Source organism: Camelus ferus, chromosome 1 (genome assembly GCF_009834535.1).
Source record: "Camelus ferus isolate YT-003-E chromosome 1, BCGSAC_Cfer_1.0, whole genome shotgun sequence".
NCBI lineage: Eukaryota > Metazoa > Chordata > Mammalia > Artiodactyla > Camelidae > Camelus > Camelus ferus.
Window position 1 is genome coordinate 10,371,179 of NC_045696.1, and position 27,624 is coordinate 10,398,802.

General features: G+C 44.4%; 1 protein-coding gene and 1 pseudogene across 2 annotated transcripts in view; one reads left to right on the top strand and one right to left on the bottom strand.

The window, feature by feature from the left end:
* Window positions 1-1,764: 1,764 nt before the first annotated feature.
* IFNGR2 (interferon gamma receptor 2) overlaps window positions 1,765-27,624 on the bottom strand; it is a 28,552-nt gene continuing 2,692 nt past the window's right edge. For both annotated transcript variants that reach the window (XM_032474168.1, XM_032474147.1), the window contains exons 2-7: window positions 21,176-21,308; window positions 14,626-14,834; window positions 9,685-9,830; window positions 6,543-6,702; window positions 6,001-6,158; window positions 1,765-2,468 (exon numbers count right to left, since the gene is read on the bottom strand). In XM_032474168.1, coding sequence (XP_032330059.1) covers window positions 2,250-2,468; window positions 6,001-6,158; window positions 6,543-6,702; window positions 9,685-9,830; window positions 14,626-14,834; window positions 21,176-21,308 — 1,025 coding nt within the window. In that variant the 3' untranslated portion in view covers window positions 1,765-2,249. The remainder of the gene's footprint in view (window positions 2,469-6,000; window positions 6,159-6,542; window positions 6,703-9,684; window positions 9,831-14,625; window positions 14,835-21,175; window positions 21,309-27,624) is intronic.
* On the top strand, window positions 24,121-25,377 carry LOC102523518 (annotated as a pseudogene).

Genomic DNA, 27,624 nt, shown 5'->3' on the forward strand with positions numbered 1-27,624 from the left:
TGATGGGTTACAAATTCAGCCCAAGAGCTAATCCCTCACCAGAGGCACAGGGCCCCAGCCAAGAGAAGGTGATTCCATCAACTAGTGCTAGAAGCTTCGTGTACCTGCCGTCAGCGTCTCCTCTTCCCACTGTCAAAGTTAGGCTGCCAGGAGGTGCTTCTTTCTAAAGCAGACCTTATGGCAGTGTCACTTTGTGTGTGTGTGTGTCGAGAAGAGGAGTGAAGCTACGTGTCCATTTCCTAAATCTTATGAGTCGTGTAAATGGGTTTTTAACCCATAGCCTCTGAACAAAAGAGCCCATCTATACTTGCACCATCAATCAAATGGGACCTAATGAAACTTACAAGCTTCTGCACAGCAAAGGAAACCATAAACCAAACAAAATGACAGCCTATGGAATGAGAGAACATTTTTGCAAAAGATGAAACTGACGAAGGCTTGATCTCCAGAATATATAAACAGCTCATACAACTTAATAGGAAAAAAAATAAACAACCCACTCAAAAAATGGGCAGAAGATCTAAACAAACGATTCTCCAATGAAGACATATAAATGTCCAATAGGCACATGAAAAAATGCTCAGTATCACAAATTATCAGAGAAATGCAAATCAAAACTACAATGAGGTATCACCTCACACCAGTCAGAATGGCCATCATTCAAAAGTCCACAGATTATAAGTGCTGGGGAGAGTGGAGAAAAGGGAACCCTCCTACACTGCTGGTGGGAATGCAGTTTGGTGCAGCCACTGTGGAAAACAGTATGGAGATTCCTCAAAAGACTAGGAATAGACTTACCATATGATCCAGCAATTCCACTCCTGGGCATATATCCAGAAGGAACCCTAATTCAAAAAGACACCTGCACCCCAATGTTCACAGCAGCACTACTTAGAATAGCCAAGACATGGAAACAACCTAAATGTCCATTAACAGATAACTGGATAAAGAAGTTGTAGTATATTTATACAATGGAATACTATTCGGCCATAAAAATGACAACATAATGCCATTTGCAGCAACATGGATGTCCCTGGAGAAAGTGAAGTTAGGCAGAAAGAGAAAGAAAAATACCTTATGATACCACTCATATGTGGAATCTAAAAAAAAAAAAAAAAAGGCAAATGAACTTAAATATAAACCAGAAACAGACTCACAGACGTAGAATACAAACTTGTGGTTGCTAGCATGGAGCGGGGTGGGAAGGGACAGACTGGAAGTTCGAGATTTATAGATACTGACAGGTATATATAAAATAGATAAACAAGTTTATACTGTATAGCACAGGGAAATATATACAAGATCTTGTAGTAGCTCACAATGAAAAAGAATATGAAAACAAATATATGTATATTCATGTATGACTGAAAAACTGCTATACACCACAAATGGACACAACATTGTAAACTGACTAAAACTCAATTAAAAAAAAAAAAAAACTTGCACCCTCAGAAGACTTGCAGGCCCAGTAGGTATTACTGCTGTCCAGTAGCTAATTCTCTTTATAAGCCTTGCGCAATACAAGTGACACATCATGTACAAATGAAGTGCTTACACAGTGCTGAAAATCCCCTTCACAACCTTTCAGGGGATTAAGGGATCAGGTGACACAGGTCGAAAGTTCTTGTCACGTGATCACGAGGCCTCAGTAGCTCTACTGGGTGTTACTTAAGAAAACAAAAGCTTAGCTACACTAATTTTTAGAAGTTGAAACTTCGCCGAAGATACGCCCAAATAAAGAAGGTGAAGAGGAAAAACTTCACGTAGGCTTTTAAAAAGCAAATTATGCAGTCTTTTATTTCTAGCTTGAAAAAAAAAATACTTAAATTACTAGGAAACTATTTACAAGATTAAGCACATTTTAAGCCAGGAGACTGGATGTGAAGGGCCGCTCAGTGCCCCTTGTTGGGACAGGCCAGGGCAGGTTACGTGACCTGCCCGAGGGGCTGAAACTCCTTGCCAGAATCAAGGAGAAGACCCCGTCTCCTGACTGCCTGGCCCAGCCAACAATGCACAAAATATCAGCGTGGGGCCACGGCCATGTTGCTAACCAATAGTTCTGTGTCTTTTTAGTGTTTAAAAGAAATCTTGATTGTTTTGGTATGTAGAATCATTCTAGAAATGAGTATGATTTAGAAAATTCTTTGTTTAAAGAAAAAAAATCAGTCTGTCTCTCCCATGAGAGCCACGACCTCTCCCCAGGCACCCACGGGTTTCTTGGTGACAGGAGTATGGAGTCCTGAGCTCCCTCAAGTCCTGACGGTAACATCAGTGGGTTCACTGGCTTGGAGTCCTCCTTCCACGGGCTGCTGGCTCGGACCTGCGCTTTGGTTCACAGTGCTTTGGAGAACATCTTCTCCCTCATTCTCTGGGGACAAAACGATGGACACAGAATCCCAGGCATCATCCTTTGGCGAACTGTCGTTGTCCAAGGCGTCTAAGATGGGCTGATCCGGGTCCTTTAAATACTTGAGAAGATTGAAAACCACCATCATGATTAGTTTCTCAGTTCAAAACACCAGACCTTTCTGCTTTAGTTTTAGTTGGCACAATCCTATTTTATGCAGGGGTAGCTTCCTGTTCCGCCCACCAACGAAAAAACCACTAACACCTGAATATCCCCTTCACCCCTCATCTCGGTAACGTGCACACGGATCCAAGGACCAACCAGGGGAACGCTCTGAAGGCGTGAAGGGGCATCACTCAGGAAAAGCAAGTTCTCACTTGCTGCACTGGATGCGCGCTGGTGGATTATTCATCCTGAAAGGTCTCTGGAATTCTAACTTTTCGGTGAAGGAGGAAACGGGACCTCTCATTCACCAACAATGGGGGCAAAGAGGGGAAGCTCACAAGCATTTTTCGCAGCCCACTCTGCCCACCGGTTGTTTCTACTTCACACACACACACACGGTACAGAGGATCTGGGCCCACAGTGGTGGCAGTGCGGCTCTGGGAGGGTCAGAAAGTGCAGGTCTTCAATGCGAAGTGATGGCCCACCCGGCCTGACTCTCCCTGGCCCTCCTGCCTGTGCTTTGGGCTTAGCCATAAGCCTAAAGTCATAACCAAGTGACTAGAGCTCCTTCTAGAAGCACCACTCTGTCTTTATAGACCAGCTGTAACACCCTAAGATTCTGTTTCCAGTATTTTACCCTGATTTTACTTGGTAACTTTACCCAGTTACCAAGAACCTACTGCCTGGCTCTTGGAAAGCCTGAAAGGTACTGAAATACAGTAAGCTTAGCGCTGGCTGATTCAAAGAGGAACAGTAATGGATCATGTGCACTTGTGAAAGCTCGAAAATATAAGTGAAACATGATTCATTTTTCACACGTTAACTTCAGTGACCTTTGATGTAGATTTTTCACACTTTCCCAGGAAAGTGAATCGAAAGACTTTATTGTTTTAGATTAAAGCTCAGAAGGAAACAGCTAGTAGTAAATTCACATACTAGGGCCCAGCTGCTATTTCCACTCTGAGAGAGAGATTACGAATGCAAGTAAAACTCTGAGTTGAGAGCTGTTATGTACGTTGTGACAATATTAACCATGGAAGGTTTTTGTTTTTGTTTTTCTTTTTGTGGTAAGAACATGTAACATGAGTTCTACCCTCTTAGCACATTTTTACGTGCGAAACACAGTACTAACTACAGGCACGACGTGGTACAGCAGATCTCTGAACTTACTCATCCTGCAGAACTGAAACTTAACACCGTTTGAAAGCACCTCCCCGTTTCTCCCTCCCCTTGGCCCTGGTAACCACTATTCTATTCTCTGCTTCTGTGAGTGTGACTATTTTAGATGCTTCTTGCAAATAGAATCCTGCAGCATTTGTATGGAGGTTCCAGTATGGAATTTAACATACAATTTGCATAATGTCTGTGTACCTTAAACACCTGACACCGATAAAGACAAGAGACTAGAGCTCTTTCTAGAAGCACCACTCTGTCTTTATAGACCAGATATAACACCCTAAGATTCTGTTTCCAGTATTTTACCTTGATGTTACTGATGAACGATAAACCCCCTAGAAACAAATACTTCTAAATATTCTTTTTTTAAAAAAATCAAAGCATCGGATGAAATTTTTTAAAGAGATTTCAGTTTTTGAAATACATAACTATTACAGCACAAACACAGCATTTACAGGTTCTAAATACGTCTACATATTCTTGATCAGCTAACTTCTGAGCCTAATAATGTCCTTCCTGGCTGTGACCTCAGAGGGCCTGGCTGCCACAAGGAGCCTCAGCAGGGCTGGGGCTGGGCAGGAAAACAAGACTTTCCGCAAGACCCACTCACTCCACTTTTCTTTCTTAAATCTTTTAAAATACTAGTAACATTCCCTGAGCCCTCGATGTGCAAGGCTTTGTGCTCATGGCTCAGGGTGTGTTTACCCCAGAATCCTCCTGAGTGCACTTTGTCTGACCCAGAGCTTGGGCTCTTGACTGCTGTTTCCACTGCCTTCACGTCATCCAGCCAGGCTCCCTGGGGACATCACGTAGTCCGGCCAGGCTCCCTGGGGGCATCACGTCCTCCAGCCAGGCTCCCTGGGACTGATGTGTTGCCTCGGAACCTCCTGCAGCCGATTTCTTGGTCCAGCCAGACCAGGCCACCTTTTTGGCCAACCTCGTGCCATTTAAAAATTTTCTTAAACTGAACATAGACTTGCCCTATGATCTAGCAATCCTACTCCTAGGCATATATCGGAGGAAACTCTAATTGGAAAAGATACATGCACCCCAATGTTCACAGCAGCACTATTTAAAATAGACAAGACATGGAAGCAACCTAAGTGTCCATCGACAGATCTAGATAAAGAAGTTGTGGTACATTTATACAATGGGATACACTCAGCCATAAAAAAGAACACAATAATAATGCCATTTGCAGCAACATGGATGGACCTGGAGATTGTCATACTAAGTGAAGTAAGCCAGAAAGAAAAAGAAAAATACCATATGATATCACTCATACATGGAATCTAAAAAAAGGACACAAATGAACTTATTTACAAAACAGAGACAGACTCACAGACATAGAAAACAAATACGGTTACCAAGAGAGGAGAGGGTAGAAAGGGGTAAATTGGGAGTTCAAGTTTGCAGACACTAACAAATATACATAAAATAGATAAACAACAAGGTCCTACTGTAGAGCACAGGGAACTATATTCAATACCTTGTAATAGCCTATAATGAAAAAGAATATGAAAAGGACATCCATATCTGTATCTATATATGTGTAACTGAATCACTGTGCTGTACACTAGAAATTAACACATACATTAACTATACCTCAATAAAAAAATAAAATAAAAAATGTTTAATTGTGGTAAAATACGTATAGCATAAAATTTGCCATCTTAACCATGTTTAAATGTACAGTTCAATAGTGTAAAGCACATTCACAGTGCTGGGCAACCACCACCACCATCTGTCTCTAGAACTTTTTTCATTTTGCAAAACTGAAATTGTCCCCATGAAACACTAACTCCATTGGCACAAAATTGTAAACCAACTATACGTCAATTTAAAAAAAAAAGTATAAACACTAACTCCACATTTCCTCCCTCCCTCCAGACCCTGGCCATCACTATTTCACATTCTGTTTCTATGAAGATAAGTACTCTAAGTACCTCATTTAAATGGAATCATGTAGCATTTGTCTTTTTGTGACTAGTTTTCCTTATTATACTGTCCTCAAGGTTCATCCATGTTGTGGCATGTGTCAGAATCCCCTTCCTTTTTAAGGCTGAGTAATATTCCATTCATACGTCCACCACATTTTCTTGATCCATTCATCCATCGATGGGGCACTTGGGTTGCACCTACCTTTTGGCTATTGTGAATAGTGCTGCTAAGAACATGGGTGTACAAGTAACCAAGAACCACTTTTAATGCAAATCTCTGCGCCCTTGGCTTTGCCTGTGGCTGTACTCCCATGTGGTACCAGGAGGCGTGGAGGGCTGACACATCCCCCTTTTCCGTGTGTGCACACATACCTCTTCTAATCGTGCTGGGATCCCTGGCGGAGACTGAAACCAGTATTTAACCAAGCTTCTGTATTTCTGGACCAGGAAGAGACAGGTCCCTACCACCACCGACAGCAACAAAAAGGTTCCCACGGCGATCAGGATGACTTGCTGAAGCTTGGCAGAGGCTAAAGAGACAAAATTAAAGTGAACAAGATGAGCATCCCACACGTAACACAAACACGGTAATTTCTCATCCGCCGCTGCGATACATGGAGTTCATGTCCCAGCGAAATGGACGGGTACTGCCCCGCTTCCACCCAGCCTTGTGTGCTTCAATTAATAGCTAGGAAAGGCAATGCTAAAACAAAGCGTTAGCTGTCTGGCAGCTGTCCCTCCTGGAGACTTTAACACGAGCTCATTATGCCTACAGTTCAGTGCTGTCTGCTCAGCCCCTTCTCTCTGGGTCTCCCCATGCTCACCGCCCTTCACCTAATTAGCAACCCCTGATTTCACGATTTTAGGAGTAATCTTTTCCCAGCTCAGAAAGGACTTCAGAAAGCGTATGTTACCGCCTGCTGTTGTCTCGGAGCAAGATATGTCGCTTAAATGCCCAGGTCTCGAGATTTTCCCGCTTATCCAAAACAGTTCTGCCTTGACTTGAAAACAGTATGCTCTTAAGGGTTTTAAATTATTCAACGTGATGAAGTTGCTCCTGTTAGGGCGTGTAACCTACATAAAAAACACCAACAACCATATGTGAAAATTACCCGCATGGACATGATCAAGCCCCTCCCATCTATTCCAATGTTTCCTCAAATTCACACTGAACACAATAACCAAAGAATAAGATAATTCTGTTGTTAAAGAAACAGAATACACATTCTACATGCTTACAGTGGACAAATTTCATATATGAAAACTGATGAATAGTATCAAGAAAGATGCTGACATACACAGCACAGGGAATTATATTCAATACCTTGTAACAGCCTACAGTGAAAAAGAATATGGACAGGAATATATATGTACATATGTATCACTGAATCACTATGCTGTACATCAGACATTAACACAACATCGTAAACCGACTATACTTCAATTAAAAAAAATAAAAAGAGGCTGATGTCTTCAGGGCTGTGTTTCTGGCTATGAGGCCTCAGGGGTCCCACCAAAGACTCATCACGGCAACGGAGGGTCCGAAGCTAAAACTGCAAATTTCAATTGCGAGGATGAAGCTTCCTCCTTTCAACTTAACATTTTGTATCTCATGGTGAATCTCATCTAGATACTTGAAATTAGTCAACAAACAGAAGAACAGTCATTCTAAGAAATAATGTTCCTTTGGTTCTCAAGCTGCTTCTGGCTTTCACTGGAAAGTGCTGGTTCCTTTTAGAGTGCAGATGGAAAAGGTCTTAGTGACTCATGTCATCAGGAAAGGGCTGGGTCCCAAATTCTTAGAGGAGTCTGTCTCCTCTCCACCTCCCAGCCTCTACCCTCCCTCAGGTCCTGTCACCTCCACACCTCCAGTCAATGGCTTCTCACTCCCGGCCTGGACAAGGCTGTCATTGCTCCACAGGGAAACAAGGAAAAGATACACCATATTATGGCAATACAGGACTCCTTAAAGGGCTGCTTTCTTATTATGAGATACAGTAGACAGGCTACAGCCATCTGGAATGGCGGGACATAACACACGCTCAGTGTTGTGGAAAGAGGAAGCTGCATATATATGTTGATTGAAAAAAGGCAGATTATTCAACAGTATATAGAACATGACCTTATTTTTAAAAACACAAAATAACCGTGTTGTACACGAATAGCAGGATTACAGATGACTTTTAATTTTTCCCCTCCTGTTTAATATTGATGACCACCAGGGCAGAGGAGAGAAATTTTTGCTCCTGATGCCACATCCAGCAATTTTAAGGACGGCATTCCTTTATGAGTTTATTTCAGCAGCCACTTGGCCTTTCCAAAATTCAGAATCACAGGCCGCAGAGAAGAGCTAACATTTAGGCCTGACACTGCAGTCCGGAGAAAGGCTTGGTTGCACGGCTGACGCACGGCTGGCATTCGGGGAGTGGCCTCACCATTCCCGGATAAGGGTGGTTTAGTGTATAAACAATGCTTTTGGTGCTGAACACTTGCTCTCCTGCTGGGAGCCTGGAGTTTGGGTGTATATACTAGGCAGAGGGTGCCTATGTGACCACCCCCAGTACAAGTTCCAGGCGCTGAGTCTCTAAGGAGCTCCCCTGGTTGACAACATTTCACACGCTGTCAAGCTTCTTGCTGGGGGAATTAAGTGTGTCCTGGAGGACTAGGGACAGTTCCTGGAAGCAACTGCCTAGATTCCTTTAGACTCTGCCTTGTGTCCTTTCTCTGTAATAAATCACAGCCTCGAGGACAGCTAGGTGCTGAGTCTCGTGCGTCCTTTAAGCAAACCTAGGAGTTGGTCTTGGGGACCCTGACATGCAGACTCACAGCTGCAATGGAAAGCATACTGGTCGGTGGCTTTCACAGTCACTTTGGCCCCAGAATCTTTTGCTCACAAAAGTCCAAAGTATAGATGCTCTGGCTGAAAAGCAGAAAGAGGAATCCCTTCTGGATTTTTCCAGGCCTTCTCTATTCCAGTGGACCAGACCTTGACCTCCGATTTTGGAAAATGAGTCTTTCCTTCATCCCTGTATGCTGGGAGTCTGTTCTTCAGTGACTTTTGCCTTCTCCGTGTTCTCAGTCACCACAAAGAAACGACGTGCAAACGTGGACTATGTTGGAGAAGAGCGACAGTTAAGAGCATGAGGCTCGATGTCCCCTCCGCTCCGCTAGCTGTCAGCTGCCGCCCTTGGGCAAGTCACGTAACCACTCAGTTTCCCTCCCTGTGACACAGGGTGGTGTCAAGATTAAATGAGATTAAATGTATCTCAAGTGCCTGGCCCAGTGCCAGATACAAAGAAAGCTCTGTATAAACATAAGCTCTTATATTATAAAAAATTATAATAATGTGGGACGTAGGAAATCATGAAGTTTACATAGATAATAAAACATCATTAACTGCAGTTTGGCTGATCAGACACTGGAGGTGATTAAACGCCATCCTTTTTCTCTTGTGCCACCCAGGGCTGACCGGGCCCCTTGGGTCTGACCCACCTCTGTCAACCCAGCACCCGCCCCAGGCTCGCACACGGCCTGCATTTCTGATGGATCCAAGCACTTGCAGCTCCCCAAATGTGCGGCGCCTTCTTGAACCTACTGGTCCTTCTCCCTAGAACGCTCTCTCTCCTTCCAGTAAGTGAACTTGTCACCTATTCACATCACACTCTTTGCAAACTGTTCAAACCAGAGGCTTTTATATGGTTAAACCTTGCAGGCTGCAGTAGCAGATTCCTTGCTGTAGAAACAGGCCCACAGAACCTCCCCAAACTCCGGAGTGTGGCAAAAGCACCAGGGACTCCAGCTGAGTCCAGGTGCAGACAGCGGGGCCGTGTGACACCAGGCAGAGAGGGCCCTAAAGGCGGGTCTGGTGGGAGAGGAGTCTCCGCACGGTGAGCAGAAGCAGGGGTCCTGAAGAGGAGGGTCTGCCCACTAAGCCTCGGCCTCTCAGGGGATACTGGGATGCCTTATTTCCCTTGGCCGTTTTAAAGGAGACCTTCTTTTGCTATATAGAAACTCCAAAGAAAAGAAACTCAAAACAAAGAAGAATAATGCTCTTGCCTGTTGGATTCCGCCCTTTTCCCAGTAATAGACGTAATACAAAAAATAGGCTTCACTGGCAGGGACGTCAAAGGGAGAAGAAAACTTGATGTTAAAGGAGCCTTCTTCTGGGGTCACCCAGATGTTTTCTGGAGGTCCGATGGTCGCTGAAATAGAATTAAAAAGTCAATCAGTCAACCTATGTGCGTATATATACACATACATACATAACCACGTCATATATATATATACACACAATATGTATATTGTATGTGTAATTACAGTCAATGATATATAACATATATATATAATTATGTACATACACACATATTTGTACTGGTAATGAGGTTGCATTCCGGCACACAAGACTACCACACGCTCTCTGGGCACCAGATTTACTTGGAAGGTTACAGGGCAGCACCAGGGCTTTCTGGGGTCCTTGCGGCCGCCCACACGGCTGCTGGCCGCCCCTGGAGATGGCTCAGGTACAAGTATCTGAAGCCACTTTGGGCAGGTACAGGACCCTCCCTGGCTTGAAAGCCACACGAGCCAGTATCTCTCATAACAACTCCAGAATAGTTTTTGGAGTCCCCACAAGGGACACGCCCAGTTACAAGAATCCCTGCACTCAGCAACACCCCAAAGATGACTGCCAACCGGGTACTTAAGACTGTCCCAGTTGAAATGCAGTTTACCAGTCAGGGGTCCTCCTGACCATAAACATTTCTGCTTAATAACATGGTTTACGTGCTATCTTTATCAGATTTCCAGAGAAGCAGAGGTGAAAGGTTAAGCATAGTTCAAATTTTCATGCAGAGGGGGAGAAGATTTTGTTAGTCCTTCTCTACTATATATATATAGTTACATATTTTCTATATAAATGAACCTAAAGTGGTGTTTACAAACTTTAAAATACATTTATGTGTCTTCTAGCTTTTTGTAATACAATGCTTAAATATAATAACTGAGAAGTATTACCACCATAAGTCTATTTGTTAAGGCTTTTCATACAATTCTCAGGACAGCAAGGACTATGACTCATGATGAGCAATAAATGAAAGATTACACCATGTATCAAGTAAGCATTTAAATTGTGTAATTAGCCAGAGAAACTCAGATCAAAGTACAGCTGTGTCCTCCAAGTTCTAAGAAGCCTGTTTCTGCACATCTTACACCCACAGATGATGTGAATGATCATGTGTTCACAAGAGTGGGGCTGGATTTCTCTCTTGCTTCCACACTCTCACTTGGGCTCTCACAGGTTGGGCAGGGTTAGGCGTGTGGTCTGGTCACCTTTCTCTCTGTGTGAAAGGAACTGGTCCCCACAGGGTTTGGACTCATGCCCTCTGATCTCATTTGTTCTGGTGGAGGAACTAAGTCCAAACAAAGACAGGGCTGAGCTACAGTGATGTTAGCAGATTTGCTGCAAGTAACAAAAAGCTCTCATTAAACCTGCTCACAAGCACTATTTACAATAGCAAGACATGGAAGCAACCTAAATGTCCAATGACAGATTGACTGGATAAAGAAGTTGTGGTATATGTATACAATGAAATACTACTCAGCCATAAAAAAGAATATAATAATGCCATTTGCAGCAACATGGATGGATCTGGAGATTGTCATACTGTAAAGTAAGCTAGAAAGAGAAAGAAAAATACCATATGATATCATTTATATGTGGAATCTAAAAAAGAAAGCACAAATGAGCTTATTTACAAAACAGAGACAGACTCACAGACATAGAAAACAAACTTATGGTTACCGGAGGGGACGGGGTGGGAAAGGATAAATTGGGAGTTCAAGATTTGCAGATACTAACTACTATATATAAAATAGATAAACAACAAGTTTATACTGTATAGCACAGGGAACTATATTCAATATCTTGTAGCAACCTATAATGAAAAATAATATGAAAATGAATATATGTACGTACATGTATGACTGAGACTATGCTGTACACCAGAAATTGACACAACATTGTAAACTGACTACTTAAAAAAAAATGGTCAAAAAACCCCCCAATAACCTGCTCACAGACACTGGCACACACATCCCGCGCTTCCATTCCAACAGCTCTCTGACCAGAGCTCGGGAAAGCACACTGACCTCAGGGCCCGGCCTCCCCTGAACGTGTTCTCTAGACTTGTCTGGGCCTTACCCATGGGAGAGGGCATGGGAGCCTGGACCACTAATCACTTAACTGCTGAAAGGTCAGCCCTGAAAGACTCGCATTTCTGAAGAGTGGCCCGGATCTGGAATCTGATTGCAACCTAATGAGTCTGTGTCTCAAGGGCAGACATCATCTGCCTTCTCTCCAGTCCTGAAGGAAGGCTTGAAGGAGCCACAGGTGACCCACTGAGAGCAACCTCCATACACCGAATGATCCCTATAAACCTGGACATGGATTTTGCATGCACGTCCACACAGATCTGTGTAACAGCTACACAAGGTCATCACCATGTCCCAGGAGAGGAGGGGAGAACTGAAGCCCAGAAGGGATGTCACTTGCCCAGAGTCAATGCCCGTAAGTGGCAGAGTTGGGATGTGATCCCAGGTTTGTGTGATGCCAATGCCGGCCCCCTCCAGCCACCATCTCATTCTCCCCTCTCCAGCCCTTAGTAAAGCATCTTCACAGGACCTACACATCGCAGCTCCACCACGAGTGATGAAGGCAGTGATGGGCTCTGAGGACACCACTGCCTCGAGCTTCACCAGTGAGGGAGCCGAGCATGACATCCCCTCCCCAGTAACTAACCGAGAACACTGCTGCCCAACCAGCCCGGGAGGGCAGAGCGCAGCAGCTGGCTGACGCTAGACCCGAGACTTTCACCACAGGTCTTGCTTCTGTTACCACCATTACTTTATTTTCCCTACTAATTCCCAGACATGTGATGGTTCTCTACTCAAGACAAATGACCTGTCCCCAGTAGGTGACCAGCCGGCAGGGACTGGACCGTCTCCTCTTCCCATCCCCAAATCACCAGCACAAACCATCAATTTTTTTTTTCTCAGCTTCTTATTACAGAAGCTTTCAAACACATAGAAAGTACAGAGAAGATGGTAATCAAAGGTCATGGATTCATCACCCAACTTTATTTCTTATTGAATGAAAAATTCTTTCAATTCTATAGTGCTTTGCAATTTTTTAAAGTTTCACACATATGATTTTGTATAATCCCACAAAAGCGCTTTTATTCCCCCTATGCCTGAATCGCTCCTCCCCCTCCCCACTGGTAACCACTAGTTTGTTCTCTATATCTGACTCATCATCCAATTTTATTATACTTTTTATTATTTTTTGGTAGATAATTAGGTTTATTTATCTTATTTATTTTTAATGGAGGTACTGGGGATTGAACCCAGGACCTCATGCATGCTAAGCATGTGCTCTAGCACTGAGCTATACCCACCCATCACCCAACTTTAAATCAACCATCAAGTCACAGCCAGTTTTGTTTCTCCTGTGCCCATCCACCTTGTCCTTGCCCCTCCCCACCTCTGGATTATTCTGAACAAATCTCAGACATGACGTCATTGCAAATATGTGTAAATGTGTAAATACTTCAGTACGTATCTTGAAAAGATCTGATCTCTCCTTTAAAAAAAAGTAAACAAAATACCACTATAACACCTAAAATAAACAAACAACAATTGCTTAATATATCACAAAATATCTAGACTGTGATCACCTTTCCTCAATTGTCTTACACCTTTGTCTAGCTTGAAACAGATTCCCAAGACGTTCCATACTTTGTGTTTGCATAGACACTGAGGAAACATGAGGCTCAGCTGGCCATGCGGAAAATGAACCACTGAGAAAACACATGTATAAACTAGTATCAGGTGAGTCTTATGCCCCCCTTCCAATATCTGGGAGCACACGTGTGTTCATTCAATCATTCAACAAGTGTTTACTGAATATCTGCCATGCGTCAGGCACTGTTTAAGGCTGAATTAAAGTCTGTCTTGAACATAAAAGAATTAGTGCCAGGGAAGGGTGATCAGTGAAGCCAGTAGCCTAGTAACCCCCCTAGCACAGAGGTTAGCAAATTTTTTTCATTAAAATGCCAAAGTAAATGTAGGCTCTACAGGCCAGAAAGACCTTTTTGCAACTACTCAACTCACCTGCTGTAGCACGGAAGCGGCCACAGACAAGAAATACATGAAGAGATGGGGAAACTGCGTTCCGATAAAATTTTTTTTTCAATTGAGGTAGAGTTGATTTACAAAGTTAGTTTCAGATGTACAGCAAAGTCATTCAGGTATCTATATATGTATATACACATATTCTTTTTCAGATTCTTTTCCATTATAGATTATTATGAGTTATTGAATATAGTTCCCTGTGCCATACCATTAAGTCCTTGTTGTTTATCTATTTCCTATATAGTAATGTGTATCTGTTAATCCCAAGCTCCTAATTTATCCCTCCTCCATTTCCCTTTTGGTAACCATAAGTTTGTTTCCTATGTCTGTGAGTCTGCTTCTGTTTTGTAAATAAGTTCATTTGTATCATTTTTTTTAAGATTCTACATATAAGTGATAGATATATTTGTCTTTCTCTGTCTGACTTCACTTAGTATGGCAATCTCCAGGCCCATCCATGTTGCTGCAAATGGCAATTATTTTATTCTTTTTTATGGCCAAATAATATTCCACTGTATATATTGACATCTTTTTTTCTGATAAACTTTATCTACTTTATCTACAAAAACAGGTTGATGGGCTGGATTTGGCCACAGGCTGTGGTTTGGCAACCCTCTGGTCTAGTAAGTCACCCTCCTCAAGCACCAGCCATCGCAGTTAGTACCTGAGTTTGACCATCATACCCACCTGTTTGCTGGTTATTCAGGGTGACAGGCAGGAGTCAGGTGCACAGAGTCAGACTGCTGAGTGCAGGGGAAAGTGAAAAAACCCTGGAAACGATAAAGGAAGTTGATGCCCAAGTTCTCTTACCATTCCGATAGTGTTGGAACCAAGGCGCCATCACCCAATCAGAAACGAGGCCTGCCAGCTTAGCTTGAACACGTAAAGAGATGTTGAAACTCGGGGGGAAACCCTCTGAGAGGTTGTTTGTCGAAAAGACACACTTTGGCACAATGATGTTTGTACAGTCCACCTTACTGTTTTCTTTGTTGACGTCGTACCAGTTACTACTGGGATTGCTGCAAAGGAAAGAAAGAATTTCATTTCACAGAATTCTCACTTCGATCGTAAAGAAGTTTCCCCAGAGCTGAGTTTTTTTTTTTCTTTTTTATTGAAGTATAGTCAGTTTATAAGGTTGTGTCAATTTCTGGTGTACAGTGTAATGTTTCAGTCATACATGAACATACATTCCTTTTCATATTCTTTTTCATCATAGGTTACTACAAGATATTGATACAGTTCCCTGGGCTCTGCAGTATAAACTTGTTTATCTATTTTATATATAGTCGTTCGTACCTGCAAATCTCAAACTCCCAATTTATCCCTTCCCCTCCACCAGTAACGATAAGTTTGTTTTCTGTATCTGTGAGTCTGTTTCTGTTTTGTAAGTAAGTTCATTTGTCTTTTTTTTTAGATTCTACATATAAGTGATAGCAACATGGTATTCTTCTCTTTCTGGCTTACTTCACTTAGTATGACAATCTCCAGGTCTATCTATGTTGCTGCAAATGGCATTATTTCATTCTTTTCTATGGCTGAGTAGTATTCCATTGTATAAATAAACTACAACTTCTTTATCCAGTCATCAGTCAATGGACATTTAGGTTGTTTCCATGTCTTGGCTACTGTAAATAGTGCTGCTGTGAACACTGGGGTGCAGGTGTCTTTTCAAATTAGAGTTTCCTCTGGATATATGCCCAGGAGTGGGACTGCTGGATCATATGGTAAGTCAATTTTTAGTTTTTAAAGGAGTCTCCATACTGTTTTCCATAATGGCTGCACCAAACTGCCTTCCCACCAACAGCGTATGAGGGTTCATTTTTCTCCACACCCGCTGCAGCATTTACCATCTGTGGACTTTTGAATGACGGCCATTCTGACTGGTGTGAGGCGGTACCTCACTGTTGTTTTGATTTGCATTTCTCTGCTAATTAGCATATCAAGCATTTTTTATGTGCCTATTGTATGCCAAGAGCTGAGCTTTTGAAATGATTTTTTTCCCTTTTTTTTTGGAGAGGGTGGTAATTAGGTATTCTTTTCTTTTTTTAAAAAAATTTATCTTTAATGGAGGTACTGGGGATTGAACTCGGGACCTTGTGTATGCTAGGCGTGCCCTCTACCACTGAGCTAATCCCTCCCCTGATAAAAGGATTTTTAAAAATTGAGATATAATTCACATACCACAAAATTCACCCATTTAAAGTGTACAATTTCAGTATATTCAGTGCTGTGCAATCATCACCACAATCCATTTTAGAACACTTTTATCACTCCCAAAAGAACCCCCATACCTATTAGCAGTCACTCTCCATTTCCCCCCAACCCCCCAAAGCCCTACTCTTCCATTAATCTACTTTCCGTTTCTATGGATTTGCCTGTTATGGACATTTCATACAAATGGTATTGTAAACGACGTGGCCTTCTGTGATCAGCACCTTTCACTTAGCCTGTCTCAGTATGTTTTCAAGCATGATAGATTGTAGCACGTGTCAGCACTGCATCCCTTTTTATGGCCAAATAATGTCCCGTGTGCGTACACACCACATTTTGTTTATTCATTCATCTGTTGATGAACATGTGGGCTGTCTCCACTTTTTGGCTATGGTGAATAATGCTAAGAATATCCACATGAAAGTTTTTGTGTGAACATGTGTTTTCAGTTTTCTAGGGTCTATATATCTAGGAGTGGAATTGCTGGGTCAAATGGTAACTCTGTTTTTCACTATTTTCCAAAGCAGCTGCACCATTTTACATTCCCATCCACAATGTATGAGGGTTCCAGTTTCTCCGTATCCTCCCCAACACTTGTTATTATGCCTTTTTATTAGACCCATCCTAGTGCCTATATTTTTCCTGATAACTAATGATGTTGAGTGTGTTTCATATACTTATTAGCTATCTGAGTACTTTCTTTGGAGAAATGTCTACCCAAATCCTTTGTCTATATTTTTACTGGGTCATGTGTCTTTTAATTGTTGAGTTGTAAGAGTTCTTTATATATTCTGTATAAATTTTTTTTTCTTTGCAGGGGAGGTAATTCGGTTTAGTTTTAGAGGAGGTACTGGGGACTGAACCCAGGACCTCGTGCATGCTAAGCATGCACTCTACCACTTGAGCTATACCCTCCCCACCTTTATATATTCTGGATACAAGTCCCTCACCAGATCTATAGCTGGCAAATATTTCCTCCCATTCTGTCCTACAACTGATTTGCATGCTCCAAACTTGGCCTCTGTAGCCTACGTCTTAGATTGTGTTCATACAAATCACACTCTTGCTTCCAGCTAGTGCAGGGTTTGTTTTTACCCCAAAGCCGCTCATTTAAAGAAAGGGTTGCCCACATGAAGACCCTGCCAAATATAAGGCCATGCATCCTTGTAAGTGAGAATGTACTCCCCAGAGTCCCAGCTTCTCATTCTCACATGGGATTCTAACCCCCAACTTGGAGCTCTGTCCTTAGGTGACAGACTTGAGAAAAGGCAGGGAGGTGGCTCTAGACACCTCAGTGGGGAGCAGCAGGCAGCGTCCCCTCTAGGGACAGGCCATGTTCTGGACAGCAACTCTGGCCTAGAAAGCAGGCCAGGGGAGACAGAAGTTAGATGAGGCTAGGGGTCACGGCCACTGGCTTTCACACACCACATGGACTTAAGTGTACTTCTGACCTTGACTGGAGGCTTACCTTCTATTAAAGCAGTGACTGACAAGATGAAAGCCATCAAGACTTGTGGCCAGGGCTTCCACAGAAGGTGCCTGTCCTACCAGCACACCACCAAGCCCTGGGCTCACAGACCTTAATGGGGAGAGGGACCCCAACCGCAGGCACCCCTTCTCAGACTGGGGGGTGTGCCTCAGAAGGGGGAAGGTGATTTTTTTTTAAGTTATACAGATACTTAAAGGCACTCTAACCTCCTCCCAGCCGATTCCAGCTGTTGAACCGGGGCAAAGGGCCCCCTCCCTGATTCGCCAGGGAACTCACCACCTGTGTTCTGCCTCCTCCCCTCTCCTCCAAACCTGCCCCTTTCTCAGAACCACTTCTTAAAACTGTTTCTCAAAAACAGGGTTTAAAAGGGCACAAGCCATCCAAATGTAAATGACAGCTGGCACATGCAGGTCAGCAGTTTGTGGGGAAGTGGCATTCTGGAATGCTGCCTCCAATCAATTTGCAAAGGGCGAAAATAAGGTGCTGTGGGTCCCTTAGGTGAATAATGACACGAACACAGCCTCACATGCCCATCCGCAGACCCCAGCCTCTTGCCCTGCGTAAGTCAAATCAGCCCACCTGAGCTTCACTCAGCAGGTGGTCCTGGCTCCCAGCAATGGACTCATAGGGACTGCCTCTGTCCCTGAATTTATCTAATTTTGAAAGCAACCTCATCACAAGAGGGAGCATAGTGATTAAACACAAGGACTCTGGAGCCAGACCACCAGGGTTCTCTGTTCCTCAGTCTCCTTATCTATAAAATGGGGATAAACGATGGCATCTGAGTCTGTTTGTCATGAAGGCTGAACCAGGGGACACCAGGAAAGTGCCTAGGCCAGGGCCTGGGGCCTAGAAAGCACCCAGTAAATATTTGCTAAACTCCGGGGCTGCTGCCCTGCCTCTGTTACATCACTTCCAAAAATGATTAAGTAAGTTTGTCCCTGCTGAACCCAGCAAGCCATCTTCCAGAAATGTAAGAAAACAATCGGGGCTGATTTATGTTCAAGGACATTACTTCCAACAGTCACAAACTGTCAACTATCTACACCACCCGGGAGTGGGGAAAAGTTACAAAAATCACGTCTGATACATCACATAACAAAACATGGGATAAAAATGTTCACACAGAAAGAATCACATGAAAAAATGTCACACACTTAACTACATCAAGTTAAAGGGAAAAAAAAATAAAAGAGGAAGCAGGCCCAGAAGAGTCATCTGGGTTTTGTTTTAGTCTCGTACACACACTGGCACATTTGCAAACAAGTACATGCGTTTAGAAAAAAAGTCTACAGAGAAACACACTAAAATGAGAATAGTGATTTTTCTTGGACACCAGGTTGTTTACATTTTATTCTTTTTACTTTTTTGGGTTTTCCAGATTTTCTGTAAAGAACATGTATTGCTATTAAAATTAGAAAAAAATGAAATTAAAAAAAAAATACCCTGAGAAGACTGGGCTGGGCAGGTCTTTGCCTGGCAGCAGCCCAAGTAGGGTGTGACCAAGAAAAAGTCCCGCTGTCTGCTTGTCTTTGTTTTCAAGAAAAACCCGAAACTGGGTCCTTTTCTCCTTAAGTGAAATCTCCAGATTTTAAAATGTTGGAGTGAATTTGGGGAAAAAAATTTAAAGACTGTGGGCCAAACACAGCCTGTAGGCCACAGTAACTGCAACCTCTGATTTAAACTTTAAATTTTCCCACAAAGTGCTCTGCATACTTTTGGCTTTGCTGTTGTGGCTATCAAAAAACAGAGGCACCTTCATTTATGATTATAGCAACGCTTTACTGGACAGAAACAGGAGGGAAAGTTTTAAGTCTCATGAGCCTCAAAATTAAATTCTTTACTGCAACTAAGATGTCCTAAACATGTAAAATGTATCTAAAAACAAATAAACAAAAAGCAAAGGCCCTTTTTGATCAAATCTGCAATTGGAAAAAACAAAATCAGCCCTGGTTTGAGTTTTCAGGGACACCTTCAGCTTTTGCAGACAGAGACACTCACATTCAACCCATCTCTTTGTTTCTTTTTACTAAAACCAACTTCTATCCTGAAAAATTGTCCACAGAATGCTTTCCAAGTAGAAAACAAAGTGAAGTTGGTCTGTGATGTGCAACTGTCAAAGGCTTTTAGCAAATATTTCTAATATTTAGAGGTACTCAGTCAACCCACAAATGTATTTCCCTGGCCAAGGCTAAGGGATGCTCGTCAATAAATCAGCCATGACTTCCTCATACTGAAATCTTGTTTAGTTCCAGGAGACCATATTCACTAAATGCCGAGTAGGACAAGCTTCACGGGCATGTGACCTGTGCAGTGCACAAAGCAGTACTCCTAGGAGAGAGCAGCTGATCTGAAGCTCTGCTGTTGCCATCCTGAAATCCCCAACACTTTTTGAACAAGGGGCCCTGCATTTTCGTTTTGCACTGGCCCCCACAAATTATGTAGCTGGTTCTCGTGGACTGGTCCATTGATTATAGATGATCATGTTGGTAATTTACAATCACTGAAGAAATAGCTAAATGTGATTCAGAGATGGGCCTCAAATCCCAATTTAGAATCTATGCTTACTACACAAATATTGTTACAATGGACACTGAAAGGTGAAAGAGAAGTCGTCTGGAAATGTACTCCTCTAGCAAATTACCTGCCTGTGATTTTTCCAAATTCTCTACCTGTTCTTGACCACAGATACATTCCAAACTGTAGACAGTTGCAACTGCTGTCAGATGACACATAATTATCCTTTTTAGAGGTTGCCTAAGGGTTCAACCACAAGTTAACTTGACACAATTTGCTACCTTCCCACTGATGGACATGAACAGACATTGCGAGGTATAGCCCCATGAATTAAGTTTCATATTTCCTGATGGTGGGTTGTATTATCTGCTTAGGGTAAAACTAATGTGGACATTCCCATGACTCTAAATAAATAGTTGAATTATTTTCCTAGAGGGCTGTGCTAATAATAGACCCTGATCCAGCCCTGTGTCCACCAGCCACGTTCTCACAAGTACCGAGCATTCCCATGTCTCTTAATTTTGTTTCTTCAGTAATCTGAAAATGACTTAGCCAATTATTTTTACTTAGTCTACAATTAACACCTTTAACAAGGTACACAAGGAGTTGGACGTTACCTTTCTTCTTTCTACATGTGACTAGACTGCAAATTGACTGATGGCCAACTGTAAAAAAGCTTGAAAAGGGGAGAGACAGAACAAGGGACCAGAATAAAATGCAAAATGGAACACCAGTTTAGAAACTGAGAATTAGTTGTTCATTAAATGAATAAAAGCCCTATTAGGCCAGACGTGGCCTAGAAGGCTAAAAGATGCCTCCTGCCCTTTCAAGACAGGAAGCCCTTTTATACAACCTTTTTCCTGAAACCAATAAGAAAATCGACTTGCACCAAACTAAGAAGCCCTGTGTTTAGACAGCTGGGCTCTCTGATGGCCAGCATCCTTGCAGCCTTCAGACGAGTGGGAGGTTGTGAAATCTCTGTCCTTGGAGATTTTAAAAATACAAGAGAAGTATCTGCTTCCCATGGATTTGCTTACAATCCCGCCAAGAGCAAGACAAAGCAGTTGGCCTCAGATCCCATAACAACCCACCCTCCACCCCACCTCCACACCCAGGAAGGAGGCGGACAGAAAGGTCGCTTACTACTGATGCTGCACCTGGTAGACCACCGGTCTCAAGTCATTGCTCAGGGTCACCGGCTCCCAGCTCAGAGCCTGCTGCGTGTTGTACAGGTAGACCTTCAGGTTTCGAGGAGCAGGCAGCTGGGAAAGGGAGTCTGGGAAGGGGCAGAGAATGAGAGCAGAGGGAAGAGGCGGGAGAGAAAGGGAGGGTCAAGAGGAGAGAAATCAATTACAAAAATATTCAAATGCACTCTACCAAACTGTTCATTCGCCTCGGTTTTTGGAATTACCCTTTCTCCCTGGCACGTCTCCCCACCCCTTTAGCCTCTGACTGAAGACAGCACCACTGACACAGACTGTGGGAAAAAGAGGGGCTTGAGGCTGCCTTTCCAGCTGCGGGCTCCAGTTCTTATGAAAGGGTCCTGGGCATGGAGTCTGGCGGAACCAAAACACCTGGCCTACCTTTAGTAAGTGCAGGTAATTTAATAGACCGGATCTCAGTTCCCTCTTTAGGAATCTGCAGAAGGTTGAGGGAGGATTAAATTGGTGGACAACGGACATGCATTAGCCCCAGGCTTAGTACCAAGGGAGTTCATGGGTAATCCTACACACACACACACACACACACACTGAGCCAGGCGTGCCAAGCCCAGAAGCATCTGGGAGGGTCAGGACTTATCTTCTAGGCTTCATCAGAGTTGCCACGCTTCTCAAGGACCCCAGCATCACCATCACTGATGTGCTAGTTAAAATGCAGAGTCCCAGGCCCCACCTCCCACCAGGAAATCTGCAAGTTCAAGCCGCTTCTCAGGTGATTCTTAGGCACTTTGAAGTCTGAGAACTACAAACGACAAAATAACACGCTCCCCAGGGAACCATCACCAAAATCAGCATCTCCCTCCCCGGGGTGACCTGGAAGACACAATCTCAACCGCCCCAAGCAGGTGCTGGTTTACAGGGTTGGGCTAGAGGCTGCAAGCACAGAAGCCTTTCCTCTTGTAAGAAAACAGAGGGTAATGATAAGACTTTCTCTGAGATTAAAAGATTAATGAGAAACACCCAGAGGTGGAAAGGAAAGTTTGAAAACATGCTGTTCCAGAATTCAAAGCAGGAAATCCAAACCACACATTTTCAGTAAATGCATCCAGTCTTAAAGAAGGGTGCCTGCACTGGCTGATGGCCCGGCCTGCCGCCCCTCTTCTGAAGGAGGCATTAGCTATGCTTGTTCCTTTACACAACACCCATGGTCTTCACAGCTCCCACCTTGGGCTGACCTTCATTCCAGATCTTAATTCAACCAGCTAACTTGACACTCCTGCTCATTCACACCAGGCCTTGTGGAAGCCGGGTCAAAGGCAGACAGACAGGGTGGCAGGAGGCTGGTCTCCGGGGCAGGCCCATTCCACACACCGTGGCTGTCATGGCCCAGCAGATCCCAAAACTGAGCCAAGAGATAAACATCTGCTTCCAGAAGGGGCTGTGCAGGGCCCCAGGGGTAAGCACCCATCAAAGCGTCTCAGAGCCCTCCTTCTACTGTCTAATGGTTTCCTACTGATGCGGAAATAAATTACCACCAATGGAGTGTCTTAACCCAGATTTATGCTCTTACAGTTCTAGAGGTCAGAAGTTTGAAACAGGTCTCACTGGGCCAATGTCAAGGTCTCAGCAGGGTTCTGTTCCTCCTGGAAGCCCTAAGGGAGAAATGGGTCCTTGTCTTTTTCCTTCCTTAGAAGCCGCTCACATTCTTTGCCTCGCGGTCTCCTCCTCCAGCAATGCTGGGCAGAGTCCTCATGCTTCTGCCTCCCTCTTCCATCTTCCAAGGACATTTGTCATTATACGGGGCCCACGGAGCCCAACAACCCCCAGGATCATCTCCCCACGACAAGATCCCTTTTGCCACGTAAGGTAACACTGTTACAAGTTCTGGGGATTAGGACGTGGACATCTTTGGGGACCATTATTCTGCCTGCCATAGTGCCCCCTCCCCATCTCCGGGGAGGAGCCAGCGGGAGTTCCCTCTGCCTTCACCCTCGCCCCAGTCTAGACATTGAGGTGAGAAAGGGTGCACCAAGGGGCCAGTGATGAAGGAAAGGCTTCCACCCCCAAATGACACGTGTACCCGAAGAAAGACTTCTCGGTAAGAATTGGAGTCTCCAGATGAGTCTTTCACTTTCTTCAGCTTTCATTTTACCTAGGTGGGGAGAGGGGACCTGCAGTTTTGCTCTTGTATTTGAGTTTCTCGGAATCCCCTGTCTCACCACATTCAGAGAAGAAAATGCATCTTAGAAACCGTGGATTTCACAGCCAAGTCCGAGAGACGGCCCACTCACTAACACCCGGCCCTCCGCGCCTCTCAGAAGGCCCCTCCCTGACCCGCCTCCCGTGGCCACCTTCTTGTTCCTGGGAAACGCTGGGCACACTTCCACCTCGTCTTGACCTTGCTGCTCCATTTCTCTGGAACCTTCTTTCCCTCTGTGCCATGGCTCCCCCTCCCTGCCCACTCCCTTCAGGTGCCACCATACAGAGCAGTTTCCTGCCTAAAAAGCTCAGGGCACGGGGCTCCCGATCCCTGCTTAGCTTGTCTCCTGGTTTTCCCACCACCTGGGTCCTTGGTATACGCCCTGGTGGTGAGGAGCATGGGTTCCCGAACTAAACTGCCTGAGTTCAAAGCCACACACTCCGTGCGGGACTTTCGGCAAGTTGTTTCACCTTTGTGTGCCTCGGCTGTCTCATCTGCAGATGGAAATGAAAACAGTGCGACTTCAAAGGGTTGTTATGGGCAGATTCTCTTATACCAACCGCTTAAGAGTAGCTCTGTAAGAAGCAACAACCTCTCCTCCTCTCTGCCATCTGCTCAGCAGCCGCAAAACAGCAACTTTGCATGAGTGCATCTCCATCCATGTTGGCCAGGCTGGTGCCCAGATCGGTAATGCCTGCTGGAAGCTCTACTGCCTGGAACACGGCATCCAGCCCGATGGCCTGATGCCAAGTGACAAGACCTTTGGGGGAGAAGACGACTCCTTCAACACCTTCAGTGAGACAGGCGCTGGCAACCATCTGCCCAGGGCAGTGTTTGTCGACCTGGAACCTACAGTCATTGATGAAGTTCGCACTGGCACCTACCGCCAGCTCTTCCACCCTGAGCAGCTCATCACAGGCAAAGAAGATGCTGCCAGTAACTATGCCCGCAGTCACTACACCATTGGCAAGGGGATCATTGACCTTGTTGTGGACCAAATTCGGAAACTGGCTGACCAGTGCACAGGTCTTCAGGGCTTCTTGGTTTTCCACAGCTTCGGTGGGGGAACTGGTTCTGGGTTGACCTCCCTTGCTGATGGAACGTCTCTCTGTTGATTATGGCAAGAAGTCCAAGCTGGAGTTCTCCGTTTACCCAGACTCCCAGGTTTCCACAGCTGTAGTTGAGCCCTACAACTCCATCCTCACCACCCACACCACCCTGGAGCACTCTGATTGTGCCTTCATGGTAGACAACGAGGCCATCTATGGCATCTGTTGTAGAAACCTCGATATTGAGCGCCCAACCTACACAAACCTGAATAGGCTGATAGGTCAAACTGTATCCTCCATCTACTGCTTCCTTGAGGTTTGATGGAGCCCTGAATGTCGATCTGATAGAATTCCAAACTAACCTGGTACCCTATCCTCTCATCCACTTCCCTCTGGCCACATATGCCCCTGTCATCTCTGCTGAGAAAGCCTACCATGAACAGCTTTCTGTAGCAGAGATCACCAACGATTGCTTTGAGCCAGCCAACCAGATAGTGAAAAGTGACCCTCACCATGGTAAACACATGGCCTGCTGCCTGTTGTACCGTGGTGACGTGGTCCCCAAAGATGTCAGTGCTGCCATTGCCACCATCAAGACCAAGCGTTATCCAGTTTGTGGACTGGTGCCCCACTGGCTTCAAAGTTGGCATTAATTACCAGCCTCCCACCGTGGTACCTAGTGGAGACCTGGCCAAAGTACAGTGAGCTGTGTGCATGCTGAGCAACACCATAGCCATTGCTGAGGCCTGGGCTCGCCTGGGCCACAAGTGTGCCAAGCGTGCCTTTGTTCACTGGTACGTGGGTAAGGGCACGGAGGAAGGAGAGTTTTCTGAGGCCCGTGAGGACATGGCTGCCCTTGAGAAGGATTATGAGGAGGTGGGTGTAGGTTCTGTTGAAGGAGAAGGAGAGGAAGGAGGAGAGGAACACCGAAGTTAAAATGTCACAAAGGTGCTGCTTTTACAGGGAAGCTTATTCTGTTTTAAACATTGAAGAGTCGTGGTCTGATCAGTTAATCTGTATGTATCAGTATATACTCTCATACACAATTACTGACCTATGCTTTAAAATACAACGCTTTGTTACAGGCCCAAGCTATCCATTTCTCTCATGGATTTGAATAAAGTATTCCCTGTCTTAAATGGAAAAAAAAAAAAAAAGGGTCGTTAGGAGTCAGAGGCACACGCGGGTTGATTTTATATGCGGAGCTGGGAACAGCGTGAGCACATGGTTGCTTCCTCTCTAGGCAGCTGCTCATCAAAAGCCTCCTCCAGACTCTTGAGCAGCGAGCTCCAGGAAGGTGGGGTGCGGCTGGATTCGGGGGCTGCTTCACTCCCCAGTGCCTGGCAGAGGATTTGGGGAAGGAGTAGCCTGCAGCCCAGCAGCCAGCTCTCCTTTAGGGATCACGGAGCCCATTTCTGTGTCCTCAGCGTTGCACTTGTCCATTCGAAACCCTCGCTAAGCTTGGGCTCTCTTTCCCTTCCTTGCTTCCAGTGTAAGTCCTGCCTTTTTCTCTGGTCTCAGAGGCTGGGGCAGGGGGTGGGTACAGCTTTAGACTGTGGACTTATCTGGATGGATCTGAAGAGTCAGCATATCTAGGGCCCTAGCACCTGCTGTCAGTGGTGCTAACAAGGGCTCTGCGAGAAGAGAGTTTTTGGACTAAGGGCTTTGGCTGGAATCCTGCCTCCGAGAGCCCCGGGATCCTGCCATGACCCAACCCGAGCCTCAGTATCCCCATGAATAATGAAATGATACCATCTCTCCCAGAGATGGAGTGAGTGGCAAATGCAGGACCATGAATGAAAAGCAAGCCAGACACTGCTGCTCAGTGTGGTTTTTAAGACGTGACTCTTTCAGGGTGTCCTGATGGATGGCTGCTTCTGCAGGTGGCGAGCAGCAACCTGTGACCCAGACCCTGCCTTCAGTGACCACCAACAGGGCGCCCAGCTCCACGCTGACCACTGTATTCAATGGTCTGACCCTGTCATAGGCAGAACAGTGGCCTTCCAAAGATGTCTGTGTCCTGTGAACGCATTAGGTCACACGGCAAAGGAGAGTTCAAGTTGCAGATGAAATTTAGGTTCCTAATCCAAAGACCTAAAAACAAGGAGATTATCCTCGAATATCTGAGCGGACCCAATGTCACCTCAAGGATGTTTCTCTAGAAGCTGGAAAAGGCAAGGAAATGATTTTCCTCCTAGAACCCTCAGAAAGGAACCCATCTCTACAACACCCTGATTTTAGCCCAGTGAAACCTGCACGCGGCGGCTGACCTCCAGGACTGTAAGATGCTCAATTTAGTTCTAGGTATTTTCGCCATAAGCTTTTTTTCCTATAGACATCTTTGCCACAAGCATTTTCACTGCAAACATTTTCACTGAATAACTAACTGGCTGTAAGGCAATTTAGCTGTAAAAAGTAAAATAATGAAAAATAAAAGAGAGACATTAAAAGAACAGGATGAAACATGAAAAAATGAATAACAAAATTTAAAAGACTTCACTGTGAAATAAAAACTATTTGAGTATGTTTAAAATGTGTACAGATTCATGGCAATACTGGGCAAATACCTGATTTTATTTTGTGGGTTTTACAAAGCACTAGTCTTCAAAGTTTTTCGTTCATCAAATTTCACATTTTTTTTTTTTTGCTTGATTTGTCTCACACTTCTTCTTTCAGTAAGCGAGGAGTTGGTTTCCACACAACGGGTCACATGTTTGTCACTGAGCTTTGTACTGTGTTGTGAGGGCCTCTGTACTGTTGTGTGTTCTTGGCATACTGTCACAGGTCCATTGATAGATGCTCATCTCCATAGGAAATGTTCGCTCAACTTTGTGCTTTCACGGCCCTCTAGGCCTCTTTCTTTCCCAAGGTGGTATGTTTCAAAATAAGAAACCAATTCTTGGAGCAAATCATTGCTATCTGTTAGCTGGATAAAGCCATCAATAATTTCACTAACTGGAAGAAATCCTAACACATTTCAAACCACCTGAAACCAAACTGTCAAACCAAACTGTCAACCAGTTATTTTATCTTTTGTGGCAAAATTGCCTTTATGGCCCATTAGTTATGCAGTGAAAATGTTTGAAGTGAAAATACTTGCAATAAAGGTAGCTATCGCAAAGGCGCTCACAGCAAAGATTCCAGACACGAAGAAATTTGTGCTGTATTGAGGCACTAAGTCGG